The sequence below is a fragment of the Gekko japonicus genome, unplaced genomic scaffold (genome assembly GCF_001447785.1).
Source record: "Gekko japonicus isolate JY-2015 unplaced genomic scaffold, Gekko_japonicus_V1.1 scaffold10, whole genome shotgun sequence".
Lineage (NCBI taxonomy): Eukaryota > Metazoa > Chordata > Lepidosauria > Squamata > Gekkonidae > Gekko > Gekko japonicus.
The window spans coordinates 2524796-2544189 of NW_015167526.1; the positions used below are offsets into that span (position 1 = coordinate 2524796).

A 19394-nucleotide genomic window follows, 5' to 3' on the forward strand; every position below is an offset into this window, starting at 1 on the left:
GAAAGAGGGAAAGAAGGAGAGAAAGGGAGAGAAGGAAAGAAGGCGGGAAAGAAAGAAAGAAGGAAAGAAAGAGGCTTCTTGCTCCTCGTGGCCTGGGGCTGCTGGGAGCAGGGGGTGGGGCTTGTTGCATGTGCCCGCCCCCTGGGCTCTTTACTGCTCCTGTGCGCTCTTGCAGGAAATGACCCCTGGTACTGCAATCCAGGGCTGCCAGACAGAAGGTGAGCTTGGGGGGGGGGGAAACACAATAGACCAGGAGGATCCTGACAGCCACCTATTGGAATGTGATTAGTGGGTAATAGCCTCTGGTTGGGAGTGGGTGTGTTTGGGGTGTGCCGTTTGATGGAATTATAAGCAGGGCTTCGGCCCTGCTGGAGTTGTGTTGTAGTCCGAGCTGATCCACACTAAAGCATGAGCTGATCACGAGTCGCGTGTCGAACCCAGTATATTTCGAGTAGTTTGTGCAAACGTGCAAAAAGATTTATTTCATTTATTTATTTTTATTTTTCACATTTATATCCCACCCGTCCCATGAGGGGCTCAGGGCGGAGTACGTCAATTTCAGTAAATACCATAAAATCTAAAACACAATATAAACATATACGATACAATTTAAAACACGTTGTGAACATATAAACGGTAGTCATCGCTGACCGTTAGGAGTTTCTGGCCCGGTTAATACAGATAAATGTGGCTGGTTATCAGTGGATGGGTGATATTTGAATATTTATTTATTTATTTATTTATTTATTACTTTAACTTTTACCCTGCCCTCCCCGCCAAGGCGGGCTCAGGGCGGCTTCCACAAAACTGATTAACAATATACATTCTGCAAATGATAGGTAAAGTAAAAGTAAAGGTTCCCTTGCTCGAAAGCCAGTCGAATCCGACTCTAGGGTTGCGGTGCTCCTCTCCGTTTCCAAGCCGAAGAGCCAGCGCTGTCCGAAGATGTTTCCATGGTCATGTGGCTGGCATGACTAAACACCAAGGCGCACGGAACGCTGTTCCCTTCCCACCGAAGCGGTCCCTATTTATCTACTTGCAATGTCTTGCTTTCGAACTGCTAGGCTGGCAGGAGCTGGAACTAGAGACGGGAGCTCACTCCGTCATGCGGCACACTCGGGTCTCGAACTGCTGAACTACCGACCATCCACAGCCTGCAGCTCAGCGTCTTAACCACTTGCAAATGATAAAATACAATAAATCATTTAAAACACAGACAGATCAATTTAAAACATAACTTCGATGGCGATAGCAATAAAGTGCAGTTTAAGGACACATTCAGCGGTGCCGCCGCGCTAGGTCATGCTGGGTCTGAGTTCACTCAGGGCGCTGCTGGTAAGACGCCGCTCCTAACGGAACGCCTGCCTAAAAAGCTCCGTTTTCACGGCCCTGCGGCACTGTGAAAGGTGAAAGGTGTTTCTCATCAAATATTAGGTGTTTCTCCTCATTTAGAAACAGTTCAATTACCCTGGGGCTGACTCAGGTTTGGGCAATAGATGCAGGGGCTGAGCCCTGCTTGGCAGACGCGTAACCAGTTGCTCTCTGGCTCTTCCGCAGGTGCGGCCCCTCTTCTACCTGAGCATCTCTGACCTCTGCCTGGGGATGTGCTGGCTCACAGGGGCTCTCCTCTACAGCAACATGACCACCGAGACGCCAGACCAGGAAGCCGCCTGCTATAACCTTCAAGCCACTGGACAGGTGAGGCAGCCGTGGCCCTTGGCCTTGCCGTGAACGGTTGGATAATATGCCACATTCTCCAGGGAGGTAGGCAGCTGCTTTGGGGGCCAGCTGGACAGGGGTGAAAACTAGGGTTACCGACTCCAGGTGGGGCTTGGAGATCTCCAGGAATTACAACTGATCTCCAGGCGAGATCAGTTCCCCTGAAGAAAATGAGCGTTTTGGCGCACGGACTGTTTGGCATGATACCCTGATGAGGTCCTTCTCTTCCTCAGACCCCGCCTTTTACATGTCCCGCCCCCTGAATCTCCAGGAATTTCCCAGTCTGGAGCTGGCAGCCCTAGGAATTTGGTCTGCCCACGCCGAAACTAGGGGTTTGGGTCAGTGGCACTCAATGTTCCCTCTAAAGCTGTGGAGTCTTGTCAGCAAAAATTCCACTTTGTGAGCTCCTGACCTTAAAGTTGTCTGCAAGCAATTTGGCCACTGCATAAATTAGTTTGCTCTGGAGCCAACCTCCCTGAGCTCAGACAAAAAACTGTGAGCCGGAGGCTAAAAAACTGTGAGCTAGCTCGCACTAACTCAGCTTAGAGGGAACACTGGTGGCAGTAATGAAACAGCTTCTTTGTTGTGGTGGTTTGATTTGTCTCTGAATTATGTGCGTATGTGGTCAGGGTCCTACCTACCTGAAGGACCGCCTTTCCCCACATGTTCCCCAGAGAGCACTACGGTCAGGGTCGCGAAATCGCCTGGCCCTCCCTGGCCTTAGGGACGCCAGGCTGACATCAACGAGGACCAGGGCTTTGTCTGTGGCCGTTCCAGCTTGGTGGAATGAGCTTCCGGAAGAGATCAGGGCCCTGCGGGACCTTGCACAGTTCCGCAGGGCCACAAAAACGGAGCTCTTCGGCCAAGCATTTAGGTAAGGAGCTGTATTTCACCATCTATGCCCTGTGTCCAGGGGTCATTTCCTGCGGGAGCGCACAGGAGCGGAGCTCCGGCAGTAAGGAGCCCAGGGGGCGGGCACATGCAACAAGCCCCGCCCCCTGCTCCCAGCAGCCCTCAGTCGGGCCACGAGGAGCAAGAAGCAGCCAAGTAAGTTGCAGAGCCCCCCCCCCCCCCGCCCCCCTTCAGGTACAAGCTCTCCCCCCTCTGTGAGGGCAGATCTGCACGTTCCTGTGCCCCAATAGCTAGAAATCCAAAACAGTCCAGTGGAGCCTGAGTGGTGGGTGGGTCAGGGGGCGTGGCATATGCAAATAAGTTATGCTAATAAGTTATGCTAATGAGCCCCTGCACTTCTTTTTCTATGAAATGACCCCTGCCTGTGTCAATACCATTTCCAGCTTGGGCCCGCCGATAGTGGATCTCACCGCTGGTTGTACGTCTTTACAAGCACTTTATCATAGCTGTACCGCCATCATTATGTTAATGGTTTTAATTACTATGTTGTGTATTTTATCTTGACATTTATACTGTTGTTTTACCTACTGTTTCTTACGTAAGCCGCCGTGAGCCTGCCTCGGCGGGGAGGGCGGGGTAAAAATCAAATCAATCAATAACTATTTGGTTGCACCAGGAAATACTTTGAGGAAGGGGGGTTATATTAGGGGGTTGGGGGGGACAGTCGTCACAGCCAGCCCCTTCTCCTGTGCCCACCTCTGGGGTTAGGGGAGTCAGAGCCCCGAGCCAGAGAGCCAGGCTTCTCTGCAGGCCAAGCTTTAGGGGGTTGGAAGGAGTTTTGTGCACCTGCCAGCAACGGAGAGGGAAGGAGACGGGGGGGGGGGGGGGGAGACAATCCCCTCCCCATCGCTGGGGGCACGCACGCTGGGAGGGAGTTCTAAATCATGTTTTTGGAATCAGTTGGCCATGCAGGAAGGTTTGCTGAGCATCCCTTTTCAATCTTCCTGTGCTTTCCAAGGGACCTGTTAGGGATGCCAGCCTCCTGGTGGGACCTGGGGATCCCTCGGAGTTACAGGGGAATTTCCAGACCACAGAGATCAGTTCCCCTGGAGAAAACGGATGCTGTGGAGGGTGGCTCAAAACCACGTTCAGGCCTCTTCCGCATTCTGATTTTAATCACTCGTTTGTCCCTTGAAGCTGCGGTTGCTCAAGTGGTTAAGGTGCTGAACTGCACGCTGTGGAAGGTCGCTAGTTCAGCAGTTCGAGACCCGAGTGTGCCACATGACAAATTGCAAGTAGATAAATAGGTACCACTTTGGTGGGAAGGGAACAGCGTTCCATGCGCCTTGGTGTTTAGTCATGCCGGCCACATGGCCACAGAAACGTCTTCGGACAGCGCTGGCTCTTCGGCTTGGAAACGGAGATGAGCACCACAACCCTAGAGTCGGATTCGACTGGCTATCGCTTCAGGGTTCCCTCCCCCCAATGTGTTTTGCTCTCTCTAGTAGTCCCAGAGGGAGCAAAACACGTGGAAAAGGGGGGACGGGACCCAAAGCAATAGGGACAAATGAGTGACAAAAATGAGAGTGCCCACGCCATACGGACTGCAGAGTCACACTGGAAGAGCCATAAATCTATCCAGACAGTACCCTAAAACCGATCAAAGTGCAGTGTGGAGGGTACCATTAAATCTGCCAATCAAAGAAAGTGAAAGTGGCATGCAATGTAGAGGGGAATTTCCGTTCCAACGTGGGTTTGGTAAAACAGCGGAGCGAATGCTAGATGGAGAGTGGGCCAAAGGCATGGTACCCCACTGGGGTCCCCGCCCTCCCCAGGCCCCAACCCCAAATCTCCAGGAGTTTCCCAACCTGGATCCGGCAACCCTGTGGCTCCCATCCCCCATCTGTTGGCCGGAAAAAAAGGGTGACACACCTACAACGCTCCCTCTAAGCTGTGGAGTCCTGTGAGCAAAAATTCTACCTTGTGAGCTACCGGCATTAAAGCTGTGAGCCAGCCATTTGGCTGCTGCACAAATTAGTTTGCTCGGGAGCCCTCCTTTCTGAGCTAGGACAAAAATGTGTGAGCCAGAGGCTAAAAACTGTGAGCTAGCTCACACTAACTCAGCTTAGAAGGAACACTGGCTCCTGCATAAGTTAGTTGGCTCTGGAGCCCTCCTTCCTGAGCGAAGGCAAAAATGTATGAGCCGGAGGCTAAAAAACTGAGCTAGCTCACACTAACTCAGCTTAGAGGGAACACTGGCTCCTGCATAAATTAGTTGGCTCTGGAGCCATCCTTCCTGAGCTAAGACAAAAGTGTGAGAGCCGGAGGCTAAAGAACTGTGAATTGGATCGCACTAACTCAGCTTAGAGGGAACACTGGACACCTGGGAATCCTAATTTTAAGGAATGTCAGCAATTTATTTGTTAAAATATTTCTGCCCGCCTCTCCCATTGGCTCAAGGCAGCTTACAAATAACAATTGAAAAATCACGGATTAAAATTAAATGGAATTTCCCCAGATACCTCTCCCTCCATAAAAGGTACCTGCCATTCATACCCCCTCGAAAGCCTTGGCAACCAGGGAGGCCTTGCAGCACTTGTCAGAGTTCTCCGCCGAGGGGGTCCCCCTCCCTTCTTCAGGAAGCCCATTCCTCAGTGTGAGAGTCGGGTGGGAAATCTGCAATGGCTTGCAAGGCATCTGGAGCTGATGAGCAGGTTATTTTGGTATTCTCTCTCTCTCTCTCTCTCTCTTTTCATCTGACAAATTCGACTACTGCAACGCTCTCTACATGGGGCTGCCTTTGTCGCAAATCCGGAAGCTGCAGTTAGTGCAGAATGCCGCGGACAGGCTCTTGATGAGTCTCCCTAGATGGGAGCACAGCTGTCCTGTGCTGAAAGCGCTGCACTGGCTGCTAATAGCTTTCCGAATCCGCTTCAAGGTGCTGGTACTTACCTCTAAAGCCCTATATGGCCAGGGTCCGACTTACCCGAGGGACCACCTTTCCCCATACATACCCCAGAGAGCACTACGGTCGGGGGCTCAACATCGATTAGTGATCCCAGGCCCCAGGGAGGCCAGGCTTGTGGCGACCAGGGCCAGGGCCTTTTCGGTGGTGGCTCCTACCTGGTGGAATGAGCTCCCGGAGGAGATCAGGGGCCTGCGGGACCTCTCACAGTTCCGCAGGGCCTGCAAGACGGAGCTCTTCCACCAGGCTTTCAACTAGGAGCCGCCACTGCCACCACCGCCAACTATTCTGTGGTAACAGCGGGGTAATTGGATGGCCCATTATAAAGATCTTGCCACAGTATCACGATGGATTGGTACCGCTGAATCAAACTCTTGAAAGATAAGTTGAAAGATAAATAAATAAACTCTTGGGTAATTATCTATAGGCAGGGCTATTTTTGGGCAGGAACGCACAGGAACGGAGTTCTGGCTGGCTCCCAAGTTGGCCACACCCAGCAGGAACTCATTAGCATAATAGGCCACACCCAAAAGGAGTTCGTGCTACAAAAAAGCTCTGGGTTTTGACAACAAACAAGGTAAACAGAATTACAAGCAAAAGGTGAGTGTGGCTGGATGACCACACTTCTGGTAACATGGGGGTGCGGCCTAATGTGCTAACGAGCTGTGTTGTCAGGGGTGTGGCCTAATATGCGAATAGGTTTCTGCTGTTGGGTGTGGCCTATTATGCTAATGAGTTCCTGCTGGGCTCTTTCTACAAACAGAGCCCTGTATAGGTCACCATCTTGATTCGATCTGAATGATGCACATCGCTGAGCGCTTTATTATTGTCAATGATGATGGTTGTTTTTATTCTGTTCTTAATGTTTTATATTGGCACATGGTTGCCTTTCTTTGTGAGCCGCCCTGAGCCCGTTCGCGGGGAGGGCAGGGTAGACATGCAACAATAAATAAATAAATAAATAAATAAATAAACAAATGCCCTCTGAATTCTGCCGTTGCATCGGCTGCTTGGGTGGCAGCTGTCGAACGCCTCTAACCGGCCTCATAAACCGGTATGTGTTGCTGCTGTACACTACCGCCAACCAAGCAGGAGACAAAAGAGCGTGTGTGCGTCAGAGTGCCCCTACCTGTGCAAGTCAAACATTGATCTTCATGGCCCTCTGACTGCCCCACCCACCTCGCAGTGGGTTAGATGAGGGCAGGTGGGAAAGGAAAGGAGAGCGGAGGGGAGGGGAGGGGGAGGGAAAGTCCAGGGCACATTTTGTCTCGAGTAAGTAAGCCGTTCATTTCTCTTGCAATGCAAAGGGGTTGGGGGGGGGGGGCCAGGGGCCTGGACTGGATCTCAACTTCCACTTTCTCTTCTTGTGAAAAGCTGACTCCAGGGTGTCAAATGTAACAAAACCAGCTGGGAAATAATCAGGCAATACATGCTCAGAGGCTTCACTTTTTATCAGAGGTCATTTCGGGGGGGATCGCCGTTCCCCCGGGTGAGGTATGGGGGCGGGGCACATGACGAAGCCCCGCCCCCCGCTTCCGGCCGCCCCGCTTCCCGCCCTACTTTCGCCAACCCCTGCCTGCCTTGGGCCAGGGAGGGCCTTCGCGGGGCTTCCTTGCACTCCCGCCGGCCTTGCAGGTCCACCGCCGGGCCCCTCATGGGGCTCGGCAGTGGAGCTGCAAGGCCGGCGGTGGCGGCCAGGACCGTTGGGGCAGGGTGTGTGGCCTTATGACACACTTCCAGTGATGTCAGGGGGTGTGGCCTTATGACACACTTCCGGTGATGTCAGGGGGTGTGGCATATGCTAATGAGTTATGCTAATGAGTCCCCCTAGCTCTTTTTCTATGAAACGACCTCTGCTTTTTATTATGTCCCCCACTGGAATATGCAGCAAAGAGCAAGAGTCCAGGAGCACCTTAAAGACTAACCAGATTTGTGGCAGGGGAGAAGCTTTTGTGAGTCACCACTCCCTTCTTCAGGTACAGCTAGAAGGGGAGTCCGTCTGTCCTCATTATCTTGGAGAGAAGAGTGATCTGTCTCTATGGAAGGCTCCACATTTAGCTGTGCACAGGATGGGAAAGACATAAGGACAGAGGGACTCGCCTTCTAGCTGTACCTGAAGACGTGAGAGGTGACTCACGAAAGCTCCGACCCTGCCACCAATTTGGTTAGTCTTTAAGGTACCCCTGGACGCTTGCTCTTTTCTGAGGGCCAGTTTGGTGTAGTGGTTAAAGTGCGCGGACTCTAATCTGGGAGAACCGGGTTTGATTCCCCACTCCTCCACTTGCACCTTGGCTGGATGACCTTGGGCAAACCATGGTTCTGATAAGAGCTGTTCTTGAAAAAGAGCGGTTTCTATCAAGAGCGCTCTCAGCCCCACCTACCTCACAGGGTGTCTGTTGTGGGGAGTTTGTAAGCTGCTCTGAGACACCTTTGGGTAGTGAAGGGCAGGGTATAAATCCAATTTCTTCTTCTTCTGAGAGCCAGTTTGGTGTAGTGGTTAAAGTGCGCGGACTCTAATCTGGGAGAACCAGGTTTGATTCCCCACTCCTCCATATGCAGCCAGTTGGGTGACCTTGGGTCAGTCACGAATTGTCTTGGACCTGTTCACTCAAGGGCATTCTCAGGCAGAGTTCTCTCAACCCCACCTGCCTCACAGGGTGTCTGTTGTGGGGAGGGGAAGGGAAAGGAGATTGTAAGCTTCTCTGAGACTCTAAGTGAAGGGTGGGGTATAAATCCAATCTCTTCCTGCTGCTGCTACAGACAGACGAATATGGCTACCCACCTTGATCTCACTCCACTGGAATATGGTCCCATCAAATCCCTGGGATGCAACTAGTTAAGGATGCTGGTTCTTTCCCCTTAGCAGGGCTCCTCTTCCTTTAGCATCATAGCAGCAACAGGAGTGAGAGGGAAGCATCCACCGATGGTGGTGCGGCTGGAAGTCTGGGAGTGCTCCAGATGAGACTCTTCTCAGCTTCGAGCTCGCTCACAGCTGGGCTTAGAGCAGACCACCCTCTGGCGGCCCCCCTCCTGCAATCTGGGAAGGGTAAGAGAGGGGCCTGTAGCCAACCCCGTTTGCCGGGACCCCTAATTGGTCCATGTTCCTCTCCATTCCAGCCCCTTTGCGCTCCTGGGCAGATCAGGGAGGGGAGGGTGGGAGGTATAAGAAGAAGAGAAGAAGAGATTGGATCTATACCCCTTTGCCCTTCACTATCCGAAGGAGTCTCAGAGCGGCTTACAAACTCCTGTCCCTTCCCCTCCCCACAACAGACACCCTGTGAGGTAGGTGGGGCTGAGAGAGCTCTGACAGAGACTGCTCTTTTTCAAGGACAGCTCTTATCAGAACTGTGGCTTGCCCAAGGTCATCCAGCAGGTGCAAGTGGAGGAGTGGGGAATCAAACCCGGTTCTCCCAGATTAGAGTCTGTGCACTTAACCACAGTTTTGTATAGTGCTAAATCAATTAATACATCCACTGAAACTCTTGTGACGGACCCAAACTACTTGTGATGGACACCAAACCACTACACCAATAGAAGAAGAAGAGGAGGAGGAGGAGATTGGTTTTATACCCCGCCCTTCACTACCCAAGGGAGTCTCAGAGCAGCTTACAAACTCCTTCCCCACAACAGACACCCTGGGAGGTAGGTGGGGCTGAGAGCTCTGACAGAAACTGCTCTTTTTCAAGAACAGCTCTTATCAGAACTACGGCTTGCCCAAGGTCATCCAGCAGCTGCGAGTGGAGGAGTGGGGAATCAAACACGGTTCTCCCAGATTAGAGTCCGCGCACTTTACCACTACACCAAACTGGCTCTCCTCTTTGGCATTCCACAAGAACCACTCCAGTGAGAGAAGGGGGTGTGTGATTTCACTCCCCCCCACACACAGCAGTAACCCCAGGAATGAGGGGCCATAGGAATCGGTGGAACCTCGGAAGACTCTCCACGTCTTCCATACACACGTGGTTAGATACAGGGCTGCAGAGATGATGCTCATGGCAGATACTGAAAGATCTGCAGAAATGCTCAGCAGTGTATTGCAATTGTCCTGCTGTTCTCTCAGTGGCTTGCTGCGGGCCTGATCCTGGCTTACCAAGCTGGAAACCGGGCAATAGCCAGGGTGGAGCCAGGGTGTCCCCCCCCATGGGGGGGGAACCTAAGGTTTTTTGTTTAAAGCAGGCTTTTAAATTGAAGAAGAAGAAGAGATTGGATTTATACCCCACCCTTCACTACCCAGAGGAGTCTTCCCCTCCCCACAACAGACACCCTGTGAGGTCGGTGGAGCTGAGAGAGCTCTTGACAGAAACTGCTCTTTTTCAAGGACAGCTCTTATCAGAACTACGGCTTGCCCAAGGTCATCCAGCAGCTGTGAGTGGAGGAGTGGGGAATCGAACCCAGTTCTCCCAGATTAGAGTCCGCGCACTTAACCACTGCACCAAACTAGAACAGGAGACATTCCAGTACAAAGCCATCAGGGAGGAATGTCCGGAAGGCACCCTCCCCCCATCAAAGCTGACCCGTGTAGCTCACTTTGACTGAGATCCCCCCCCCCCGGGGGTGCATTTTTTCAAGATCACTCTCATACTTAGAATGCCCAAGAGGTCCTGAAAAGAAAATGAATCTTCCTTTAGCTACTGCGACTTGAACCAAGTCCAGAGTTTAAAGGGGAGGTGACCAAGCTTTGAGTACCTTTTTGGGGGAGTAAGGTGGGTTATATAAACATTTTGATTCCGCCCCCCCCCCCAGCCTTGTCACATGTAGGCTTCCAGAAAGCCAAAGAAATGGTACTAAGCAATGGTACTGGGACCTGGCCAATGTGTCCTCCAAGCTGTGGGAGCAAAAATTCTACTTGGTGAACTACCGGCATTAAAGTTGTGAGTGAGCGATCTGGCTGCTGCATAAATTAGTTTGCTCTGGAGCCATCCTTCCTGAGCTAAGACAAAAATGGATGAGCTGGAGGCTAAAAAACTGTGAGCTAGCTCACACCAACTCAGCTTAGAGGGGACACTGGACCTGGACCTGGACCTGCAGTCCGACAGGACCTGCTTGCAGCGGGACCCTACTTCAACACACCAGACTAAGGATTTTTTTGCCAGCAGACCATCGTAAATTGCCTTAGAGATTCGTAAATATCAGAGAATCTTGACTTTGGCACATTTCAATGCCTCGCCCTCAGCTTTTCTGGAAGGCAGGTGTCTTCTCATTACTTGTTCCCGATGGGCCCGCCCTTGTCGAAAAGGAAAGGTTGAGATAGTTGATCACACGTCATTATACTGTCGTGACTCGCTACTATTAATGATAGACCTTCCCAATGTTCATAAATTCCCCTGGAGGATCAGAGCAGTTCTACACTTCCTTCCTGCTTTCAAAGTCCTCTACAGAAATTATTCTTGATGTAACAAAATTTTGCATAGTGGCATGCACGGTATGATAAAAAGTAGAGACATCACCCTGCCAACAAAAGTCCGCATGGTCAAAGCAATGGTATTCCCTGTAGTCATGTATGGCTGCGAGAGTTGGACTATAAGGAAGGCCGAGCGCCGAAGAACAGATGCTTTTGAACTATGGTGCTGGAGAAGACTCTTGAGAGTTCCTTGGACTGCCAGGAGATCAGATCAGTCAGTCCACAAAGAAATAAACCCTGACTGTTCCCTGGAAGGCCAGATAATGAAACTGAAGCTCAAATACTTTGGCCACCCAATGAGAAGAGAGCACTCACTGGAGAAGACCCTGATGCTGGGAAAGACTGAAGGTCAAAGAAGACGGGGACGGCAAAGGATGAGATTGGTTAGACAGTGTCATGGATGCAACGAACATGAAGTTGAGCCAACTTCAGAGGACGGCAGAAGACAGGAAGGCCTGGCGTGATTTGGTCCATGGGGTCGCAAAGAGTCAGACTCAACTGTGCGACTGAACAACAACAAAAATGCACAGTACAGAAGCAGATGGCTGAGTCTTCAAATGACTGACCCGCTCGATTGTGAAATGTCAGAATTTTGAAACGTTGGATTCAAATGGCACCTGTACGTCCTTATTGTATGTGGCAGTTTTTATCGTTTTTATTGGTACCTTTTGAGCTGATCTTGGATTGCAGTAACCCAAACTGAACTTTTTAATAAATCAGCAGTATTTGTCTAAAGAAGCATCCGCTGTGAGCTTCCGGAATGAGCGAGAACCGTTCTTGTTCAGCTTGCTTTTGATGGACGCCAAGGTGAATGCGTTGGGATCTCTGATGGAGTTGTAGAAGTTTCTCTGGGTGATGAGGCAGGCCTGGGTTCTCTGTTCCTTTCTTTGAAGCCCTGTAGCTGCACCTGCTGCGGCAGGCGGCCTTCGGCACAACGGAAAGCCCTCGCCTTGACCCCGTTCTTCTGCCCATCGTGGCCTCCAAGCCTTGGCAGGACACGCAAGAACTGGAATTAGCACTTCGTCTCTGTGCCAGGGGAAAGGCTGAATCTCTGCCCGGCAGACCGCTGTTGGTGGCATCAGAAGCCTGCCAGGGAAAAAAACAGAGGAAGTTGCCTTGAGTCGGCCTCTCGGTCCATCGGAGTCCGGCAGAGAAAGGGCTTTCCTAGCGCTTGCTGCCTGAGGCTGTAAGAACATCAGAGAACCCAGTGTTGGATCAGGCCAATGGCCCATCCAGTCCAACACTCTGGGTCACACAGTGGCCAAAACCACCAGGTGCCATCAGGAGGTCCACCAGTGGGGCCAGGACACTAGAAGCCCTCCCACTCTTGCCTTCTCCCCAAGCACCAAGAATACAGAGCATCCCTTGCCCCAGACAGAGAGTTCCTACCTATACCTTGTGGCTAATAGCCACCGATGGACCTCTGCTCCGTATGCTTATCCAATTCCCTCTTGAAGCTATCCATGCTTGTAGCCGCCACCACCTCCTGTGGCAGTGAATTCCATGTGTTCATCACTCTCTGGCTGCACACTGCACGCCGGAGCAAGAACAAAATATGCACAAAGATTGTGCTTCGTAGCCGAGCCCCAGCCCCTCCCCTGAGAATCCCGTAACAGTGAGGCTTGACTTCAGTCTTGCATGGACTATCCCCCCCCCCACTTTTATTAGAATCCTTGTGTATGTCAGATTTGACAGTGCAGTGCAACTTGGCCAGTTAAGAAGAGAAGAAGAGAAGAGATTGGATTTATACCCCGCCCTTCACTACCCAAGGGAGTCTCAGAGCGGCTTACGTTCTCCTTTCCCTTCCCCTCCCCACAACAGACACCCTGTGAGGTAGGCGGGGCTGAGAGAGCTCTTGACAGAAACGGCCCTTTTTCAAGGACAGCTCTTGTCAGAACTACAGCTTGCTCAAGGTCATCAAAGGCTCCTAAGTAAGCTCAAAAATCATGGGATAAAAGGAGAAGTCCTTTTATGGATCAAAAACTGGCTAATTAATAGAAAACAGAGAGTGAGTATAAATGGGCAGTTCTCCCAGTGGAGGGGGGTAAGCAGTGGGGTACCGCAGGGATCAGTACTTGGTCCACTGCTTTTTAACTTGTTCATTAATGATTTGGAGTTGGGAGTAAGCAGTGAAGTGGCTAAATTTGCAGATGATACGAAGTTGTTCAGGGTGGTGAAAACCAGTGAGGATTGTGAGGCACTCCAAAGGGATCTGTCAAAGATGGGCAAGTGGGCGTCAACATGGCAAATGGGGTTCAATGTGGCCAAGTGCAAGGTGATGCACATTGGAGCCAAAAATCCTAAATATAAATACACATTGATGGGGTCTGAACTGGCAGAGACAGATCAAGAGAGAGATCTTGGAGTTGTAGTAGATAACTCACTGAAAATGTCGAGACAGTGTGTGACTGCAATAAAGAAGGCCAATGCTATGCTGGGGATTATTAGGAAGGGTATTGAAAACAGATCAGCCAATATAATAATGCCCCTATATAAATCAATGGTGAGACCTCATTTGGAATACTGTGTGCAGTTCTGGGCACCACACCTTAAAAAGGATATTATAGCTTTGGAAAAAGTGCAGAAAAGGGCAACTCGAATGATAAAAGGGTTGGAACACTTTCCCTATGAGGAAAGGTTAAAGCGCTTAGGGCTCTTTAGCTTGGAGAAAAGACGACTGAGGGGTGACATGATCGAGGTTTATAAGATTATGCATGGGAAAGAGCAGGTAGAGAAAGAGGTACTTTTCTCCCTTTCTCACAATACAAGAACCCGTGGGCACTCCATGAAATTGCTGAGCGGTCGGGTTAGAACGGATAAAAGGAAGTACTTCTTCACCCAAAGAGTGATTAACACATGGAATTCACTGCCACAGGAAGTGGTGGGTGCTACAAGCATGGACGGCTTCAAAAGGGAATTAGATAAGCATATGGAGCAGAGGTCCATCAGTGGCTATTAGCCACAAGGTATAGCTAGGGGCTCTGGGGCAAGTGATGCTCTGTCTTCTTGGTGCTTGGGGGGGGGGTCAACAGTGGGAGGGCTTCTAATGTCCTGGCCCCACTGCTGGACCTCCTGATGGCACTGGTATTTCTGGCCACTGTGTGACACAGAGTGTTGGACTGGATGGGCCTTTGGCCTGATCCAACATTGGCGTCTCTTATGTTCTTATCCAGCCAAGTGCCAGTGGAGGAGTGGGAACTAAGCCTGATCTTGTCATGTCTTGGAAGCTAAGCAGGGTCGGACATGGTTAAGAACATAAGGACATAAGAGAAGTCAACGTTGGATCAGGCCAATGGCCCATCCAGTCCAACACTCTGTATCCCACAGTGGCCAGAAATACCAGTGCCATCAGGAGGTCCAGCAGCGGGGCCAGGACATTAGAAGCCCTCCCACTGTTGACCCCCCCCCAAGCACCAAGAAGACAGAGCATCACTTGCCCCAGAGCCCCTAGCTATACCTTGTGGCTAATAGCCACTGATGGACCTCTGCTCCATATGCTTATCTAATTCCCTTTTGAAGCCGTCCATGCTTGTAGCACCCACCACTTCCTGTGGCAGTGAATTCCATGTGTTAATCACTCTTTGGGTGAAGAAGTACTTCCTTTTATCCGTTCTAACCCGACCGCTCTGCAGTTTCATGGAGTGCCCACGAGTTCTTGTATTGTGAGAAAGAGAATACAGAGCATCACCCGCCCCAGCCTGTGAGTTCCTATCTATACCTTGTGGCTAATAGCCACTGATGGACTTCTGCTCCATATGTTTATCCAGTTCCCTCTTCAAGCCGTCCATGCTTGTAGCCGCTACCCCCTTCTGTGGCAGTGAATTCCATGTGTTCATCACTCTTTGGGTGAAGAAGTATTTGGATGGGAGGCCACCAACGCTCCCTCTAAGCTGTGGAGTCTTGTGAGCAAAAATTCTGCTTTATGAGCTACTGGCATTAAAGTGGTGAGCGAGCGATTGGGCTACTCCGTAGATTAGTCTGCTCTGGATCCCTCCTTCCTGAGTGGAGACAAAACTGTGTGAGCCGGAGTCTAAAAAACAGTGAGCTGGCTCACAGTAACTCAGCTTAGAGGGAAACACTGGAGTCCACCCAGGTAGGCCAAGGTTGCTATGCAAAGGGAGGCAGTGGCAAACCCACCTCCGAACGTCTCATGCCTTGACATGGCTTACCCAGGCTAGCCCGATCGCGTCAGGTCTCAGAAACTAAACAGTTTAGTTAGTATGTGTTATTAGTACTTGGATGGGAAACCACCGAGGAAGCAGGCCGTGGCAAGCCACCTCTGTTTGTGGCCTTTTGCGGTTGCATTCCAACAGATTAAAAACAGGTTGTTAGACTCGGAGCGCCAAAATTTATGTCGTTTCGCTAATAAAACCTGCTCTCCTCTGAATTTTGAGATTTCCCTTACAACAGGGACGACGGCTGCGTATCTATCCTCTCTGCAGGTCCCTCAACAACGTAGAGCGTTCACCCTGGCCAGATGTAATGCCATGCCGTCCGCCATCTTACTCGGCAGATTCAACAAGGTCTCTCATCTGGCCAGATACTGCCCATGTCGGAAGAAATGCGTGGAATCTGTCACTCATGTTCTCCTGCATTGTAATCTGTACATGGACCTAAGGATCACATATTTACAATCTCTTTTAACCAGTATGGGTGCTTGTTTTGATGCATTTAAGGTGCATAGACTTTTAAGAGATCTCAGCCCGGACATTACAGAGAAGGTGGCTAAGTCTCTCTGCTTGGCCTTAAAGCTGCGTCAAAGGTTCTTTTAGAATTTTTATATATGTGCTTTCGACTGGTTTTAAAATGTATAAAGGGTACTGATATTTTATGCCAATAAAGGCTGACTTGACTTGACCTGTGGCCAGACGTTGGCAGCCCCTTGACAGCCCTTTCTACCGTCACGTTGCTTAAAGTTCAGTGCCGCATTTGTGCTCTTTCTCAGAGAAACAGAAGACCAAGGTCCACCTGGCCGGGTTTCCTGGCAAGAATCCCAGCAGTTCCTGAGTTGGGGCCCCCATTAGCTTCTGGGTCTACCTTCCACCCACCTTGACTGCACACCTTGACGGGACGGCACCCGAAACGGGTCTCCCTCGGGGGATCTTAACCCAGAAGGTGGCCCCGCAAGCCGAGCGCTTCTGACCCACGGAGACGTGGGCTGTGAGAACTCCCGCTCTTGCTGCTCTGTTTGCTCCTCCTGAGATAAGTTGGAATTTGGCTTGGCATGGCGTCAGGGTGCCATGCCTTGTCACAAGACAAGGTTTGGCAACAGCAACGTCAGCCACCCGGAGTGGGGTGACGGACGCTGGAAGGTGGCAAAGCAGGTTTTCTAAAGATTAACCACCGGGGCTCTCGGAACGGCCGGAGACTCTCCTCTTTATCTCGGCTCGTCCTGGAAGATGACAGGATTGATCTCGGGTCTTCTGATCGTCCATCCTTAGGGAAACTCCCCCCCCCCCGTGTGTGTATGTGTGTTTTTAAACATTTTACACACACATATGTATGTATATGTATACGGGGGTCATTTCGTAGGAAAAGACGTGCAGAAGCTCATTAGCATAGTGTATTAGCATAACTTATTTTGCATATGCCACACCCCCTGACATCACCGGAAGTGTGTCAGAAGACAACACCCACCGCTCAGGCTCCACTTGGTCTTAAAGGTGCCACTGGACTGTTTTGGATTGCTAGCTTGGGGGGGGGGATGCGTAGATCTGCCCTCACAGAGGAGGGGGAGCTTATGCCTGAAGGCGTGCTGGGGAGGGGGGCTCTGGAACCTGGCTGTTTCTTGCTCCTCGTGGCCCAACTGAGGGCTGCTGGGAGCAGGGGGCGGGGCTTGTTGCATGTGCGCGCCCCCTAGGCTCCTTACTGCCGGAGCTCCGCTCCTGTGCGCTCCTGCAGGAAATGACCCCTGTGTGTATATATGCACACACGGCCCTTCAGCATCTTACTCTCTTTCTGCCCCCAAACCCAAGTTTTATACCACTTGGGGGGCCTCCCGCACCCTTATCGGGGCTTAATTTCTAGGAAAGCCGTGCTGTGATGAACGCAGAACAGCCCTCCAATCTGGAAGTCCTTCCGCCCACCAGTCCCTCGCCCGTGTGGCCTCTATGCGCCAACTTGGCAGCGAGAGAAACACACTCTGCACATTCTCAGGGGCCCACCCCCTTTCCCTTCTTCATATTCAGCTGCTACTCTCGGCGCCAATGAAGCAGCGCCTTTTCCTTGCATTCAGGTGGCCCGGCCGTTTCCAAAGGTCTGGCAGGGCCGGCCGCGTTCTGTTGCCCTTTCGGAGTATCCCTTCTGCGGCGGCGGCTGTGAGCAGATGGTCTGGTTTCCGAGACCCAGCCCTCTCGAAAGGTTTCCTGTTTACTTTGGGATGTAAAGTGAAAGGAAAACACCAGGCGGGCCGGCCCCAGAGCCACCTTCTCCGCACGCAGGGAAGAGGCGAGGATCCAGGAGGCTCCTCAAAGGTCATTCCTGCATTTCACAGCCCTGGGGCCCGGCCGTTGGGCGACTATGGTTGTCTCTTATAACTCAGCATTTGCTCGGTAGGGTTGCCAACCTCTAGGCGGTGGCTGGAGATCTCCTGGGATTACAACCGATCTCCAGGCATCAGAACTTGGTTCCCATGGAGGAAACGACCACTTTGGAAGGTGGACTCTATGGCAGGGGTGTCAAACATGTGGCCCAGGGGCCGGATCAGGCCCCCGAAAGGTTTCCATCAGGCCCGCAGTGGAACTGGCCGTCTCCTGCTTCCAGTTCTGCAGCTGCTGCTGCTGCATAGCTTGCTTCGCCAGACTCTCTCAGTCACTCCACCATTTTGTGTTTTAACCTGGGTCCTAGATTCAGAACTCTGAGCATGAGATTTCTGTGGCGAATGTCAATAAATCAAAAGTAGGTTTGCAGCTTACAGAGCTAATGTTTTAAGCATGTGTTTATTTTAAGTTAAAAAAAAACCCCTTTGTGTTTGTGTCCTTTATGAAGTTTGTATCTCCACTACCTGGCGTTACATTTTATGACACACATGGCCCGGCCCAACAAGGTATCATTTATGTCCAATCCGGCCCTCTTAACAAATGAGTTCGACACCCCTGCTCTATGGCATTCTACCCCATGGAAGCCCCCCCCCCAAAAAAACTTCACCCTCCCCAGACCCTACCTCCAAAATCTCCAGGTAATTCCCAACCCAGACCTGGCAACCCTATTTTCTTCTTAATTTATTCATTCGATTTATAACCCACCCTTCCCACCAAGGCCAGCTCAGGATGTCTTACATAAAAGTACATACATAAATACAATAAAAATCATTCATAAAAACACCATCACTATTAAATATTAGTTGTCCTGAAGTGCTGAAGCAACTGTCAGGTTCCACAGCCAACAACGGAGCACACGCTTATCAGAAAGGTTATACTTTATTGCAGAGCTATAGAGGCAGTAACAAAGTCACTGTTAAGAATGGCAACGTTCCTACAAGCATAATGGGATATAGGGTATTCGTATGCACCCCCCCTTCCATAAGCCAATTAGCCAGGCTCCCACATGCGGGAGAAGGGTCCCCAGGCCATTAGAGGCCGCAGCAGGGAACCGAAAGCACTCCCACAGTTCCAGGCATCCCAGACACTACACCAGCAACCTGCAAGGTCGTTGATAAGCAAGCAGTACAGAAGCAAAAGTAAAGAAGCAGCATCTGGCCCACAGAGGAAGAGAATTAATCCCCCCCATCATGGCAGCATAGCTGACACTGGGCTCCATTCAATGGCAGATGGGTCACCTAACTGGTAAGATAGCCAACTGGTAAGACATTTGGAAGGAGAGGGTCAATTATGTGGCCAAGGATATGGAAAACTCAAGGGATGCTATGAATCTAAAGCAGGAGAGAGATCCCCTTGGCCATATTATAAATGGGTATCTGTTTGGACTGAAACCATCTTGAACAGATATTTTAATTCCTTTGCTTTCTTGTCAATGCTAAAATATTGTGAAAGAGGCATTATGTTCTACTCTATGAGCAATTTATTTTAGACTGTGTGCCATGAGGGATCTTTCTGTGCAGGGTGTTGAACCCTGGTACTTGTGGAGCTAAATGTTATGTTAGGGGTTGGTTATGGCAGAGACACCATTTAGGAAGGTGGCGGGGGGGAGAGAGACATACGGTCCTGTTTTGCACTATTTCTCAAGAGCACATGTATCTTATTTTATTTATTTCCATGGGGTCGACTGTGCGACTGAACAACAAACAACAGAAGCAAAAGTAAAGAAGCAGCATCTGGCCCACAGAGCATGAGAATGAACATCATGGCAGCATAGCTGACAGCAACATTCAAGTAAAGTGCAAGAGCAAGAGGTTTCAAGCAGGACAGTCACGATGACATTCTCACCCCGGCTCAGTTATTGCCCAGGGTGGATCCAGAGGTCATTTCGGGGGGGGGGGGTCGTGGGGTGCGTCTTCCC

The 19394-nt window shown here is 50.9% G+C and overlaps 1 protein-coding gene across 1 annotated transcript in view; it reads left to right on the top strand.

Annotated features, from left to right (window-relative positions):
* TMEM116 (transmembrane protein 116) overlaps positions 1 to 19394 on the top strand; it is an 85329-nt gene that overhangs the window by 14689 nt on the left and 51246 nt on the right. Inside the window, 1 exon segment of the mRNA XM_015413247.1 lies at positions 1558 to 1698. Coding sequence (XP_015268733.1) covers positions 1558 to 1698 — 141 coding nt within the window.